Source organism: Volvox carteri (assembly GCF_000143455.1).
Source record: "Volvox carteri f. nagariensis unplaced genomic scaffold VOLCAscaffold_111, whole genome shotgun sequence".
Taxonomy (NCBI): domain Eukaryota; kingdom Viridiplantae; phylum Chlorophyta; class Chlorophyceae; order Chlamydomonadales; family Volvocaceae; genus Volvox; species Volvox carteri.
The window spans coordinates 243,476-245,133 of record NW_003307654.1 but is presented as its reverse complement, the minus strand read 5'-3'; the positions used below and the strand labels follow the sequence as shown (position 1 = coordinate 245,133).

The 1,658-nt window shown below is 52.6% G+C and overlaps 1 protein-coding gene across 1 annotated transcript; it reads right to left on the bottom strand.

The window, feature by feature from the left end:
• Positions 1 to 770: 770 nt before the first annotated feature.
• On the bottom strand, positions 771 to 998 carry VOLCADRAFT_70110 (uncharacterized protein; the record flags this gene model as incomplete). The annotated part of the gene is made up of 1 exon (XM_002958906.1): positions 771 to 998. A coding segment is annotated over one exon (228 nt), but the record flags the coding sequence as incomplete, so codon positions are not given.
• Between the last annotated feature and the right edge of the window lie 660 nt (positions 999 to 1,658).

Sequence of the window (1,658 nt, the reverse complement as noted above, 5' to 3'; positions counted from 1 at the left end):
TGACTGTGGAGCGGTTGAAGACGAATTGCATGTTTTTGCTGAATGCCCCNGCTTATAACAGCACACGGGCGAAGTAGGATGGTTACCTCGTCTTTGAGGGACGCCTTAGCGTCAGTACTGGCAGGGTTCCGTTGCGGCTTCTGCCCTAACCTACAGTGTACAGCATCAGATCCGCTTCGGTAGCCAGGCTTTGCCCCCTGCCACGGAAGCAAGCACAACTTTCTTGCCTGGTGTGCTTGCTTCCGTGCAAGCGACCTCCTTAACTGGCATTACATGCCGTACCAACACACACAACCAGCTCTTCTGAGTTCACAGAAAGCCTCGGTTTTCTATCGTTACTATCAGAAAACCTTCAGTTATAGGCAGGGGAAATGCCAGCGGTTAAAGTGGCGGCACCCTCGTGCTCGTTATGATTTAACCCACCCACCATCGCTTGGACAAAAAGCAATGACAATAGCTGTTTGGAGTGGGTGGCAACGCCGCGTCATTAGTATTCATACTTACCTGGCCCGCTTCTCGAGGTGGTCCTCATGGCCTCGGTTGTATGGTTGGTCTTCGCCTTGCACTGTGCGAGGGCCTTTCGTAGTCGGCCCTTCGGGTGTCCGGCAGGGCTAAATTTTTGACAGGCTGAGGATCTGCGCAACGCGCGACCTCGGCGCCTAACCAAGCGATATGTAATGGAGGATATAGGCGATGATCATTGTTATGTAGAAGACGGTACCTGTTATGCTGGATTGGGGTAGAGCTCTGTCGCAGAATTAGCCTGGATTTTATTCCTGACATAAAAATTGGTCCGTCGGGGTCTTGAATCGCTCTGGCAGGCTCGCCGGAGGTTCTAGAATTGCGCTGTGGAGCCTCGGAATTGCGCTGTGCTGGGCCTGAATTGGGCTGTCCGGGTGTCGAATTGGCCCGTCCGGGTGTCGAATCAGTCTGTCCGGGTGTCGAATCAGCCTGTCCGGGTGTCGAATTGGCTGTCGAGTTGGCAGAATTGGCTCAGGCTGGCATTTGGAATCACATGACTTTTAAGGAATTTACAGAAAACTTTGCAAGGGGACCGCTTACAAGTGGCTCATGTGCGTGTTGGTTTCGATCCCAGTACGTGGGGCAGGAAAACTTGCGCGCCTGGTTACCGTACTCTGGCAATGTCGGGAGGCAAGCACTCAGGGCCACAACTGCAATACCCAAGTCAGCCGCCGAGGCCGCACTGTTTTCCTACCCCAGCTCATCCGCAGTTTGTCCAGTTTATCCCACAACACACGTATGCATGAATAGGTGCGGGTGGAAACAATGGGGAATCTCCGATACACACCACTAAACTGAGTACCACGAGCTAGATTGAAAACAAATGAAAATGCAGATGTCTGTGGAGAAGAATGTGTGCTCCATGTGTGTTCTGTGCCTCAATTCATCAAGCTCTCCGTTGGGCGGGGCATGGCCCATGGTATTCCGTCCATGCAACCAAACACTGACACAAAACGTTGCACGTCTTGGCCCATGTAAACCACCACACTTCCATGTGGATTGGCGACCTGCGCTCCCCATGTCAGGGGTCCTCCCTTGCTGCTGGTGGCTCCCAGATTGTTCTCACACACAAATGCCAAACGTTGAGCAGAAAACAGACAGGCCACTGCAGTATGTATGTTGTTACAGGGTGGTTA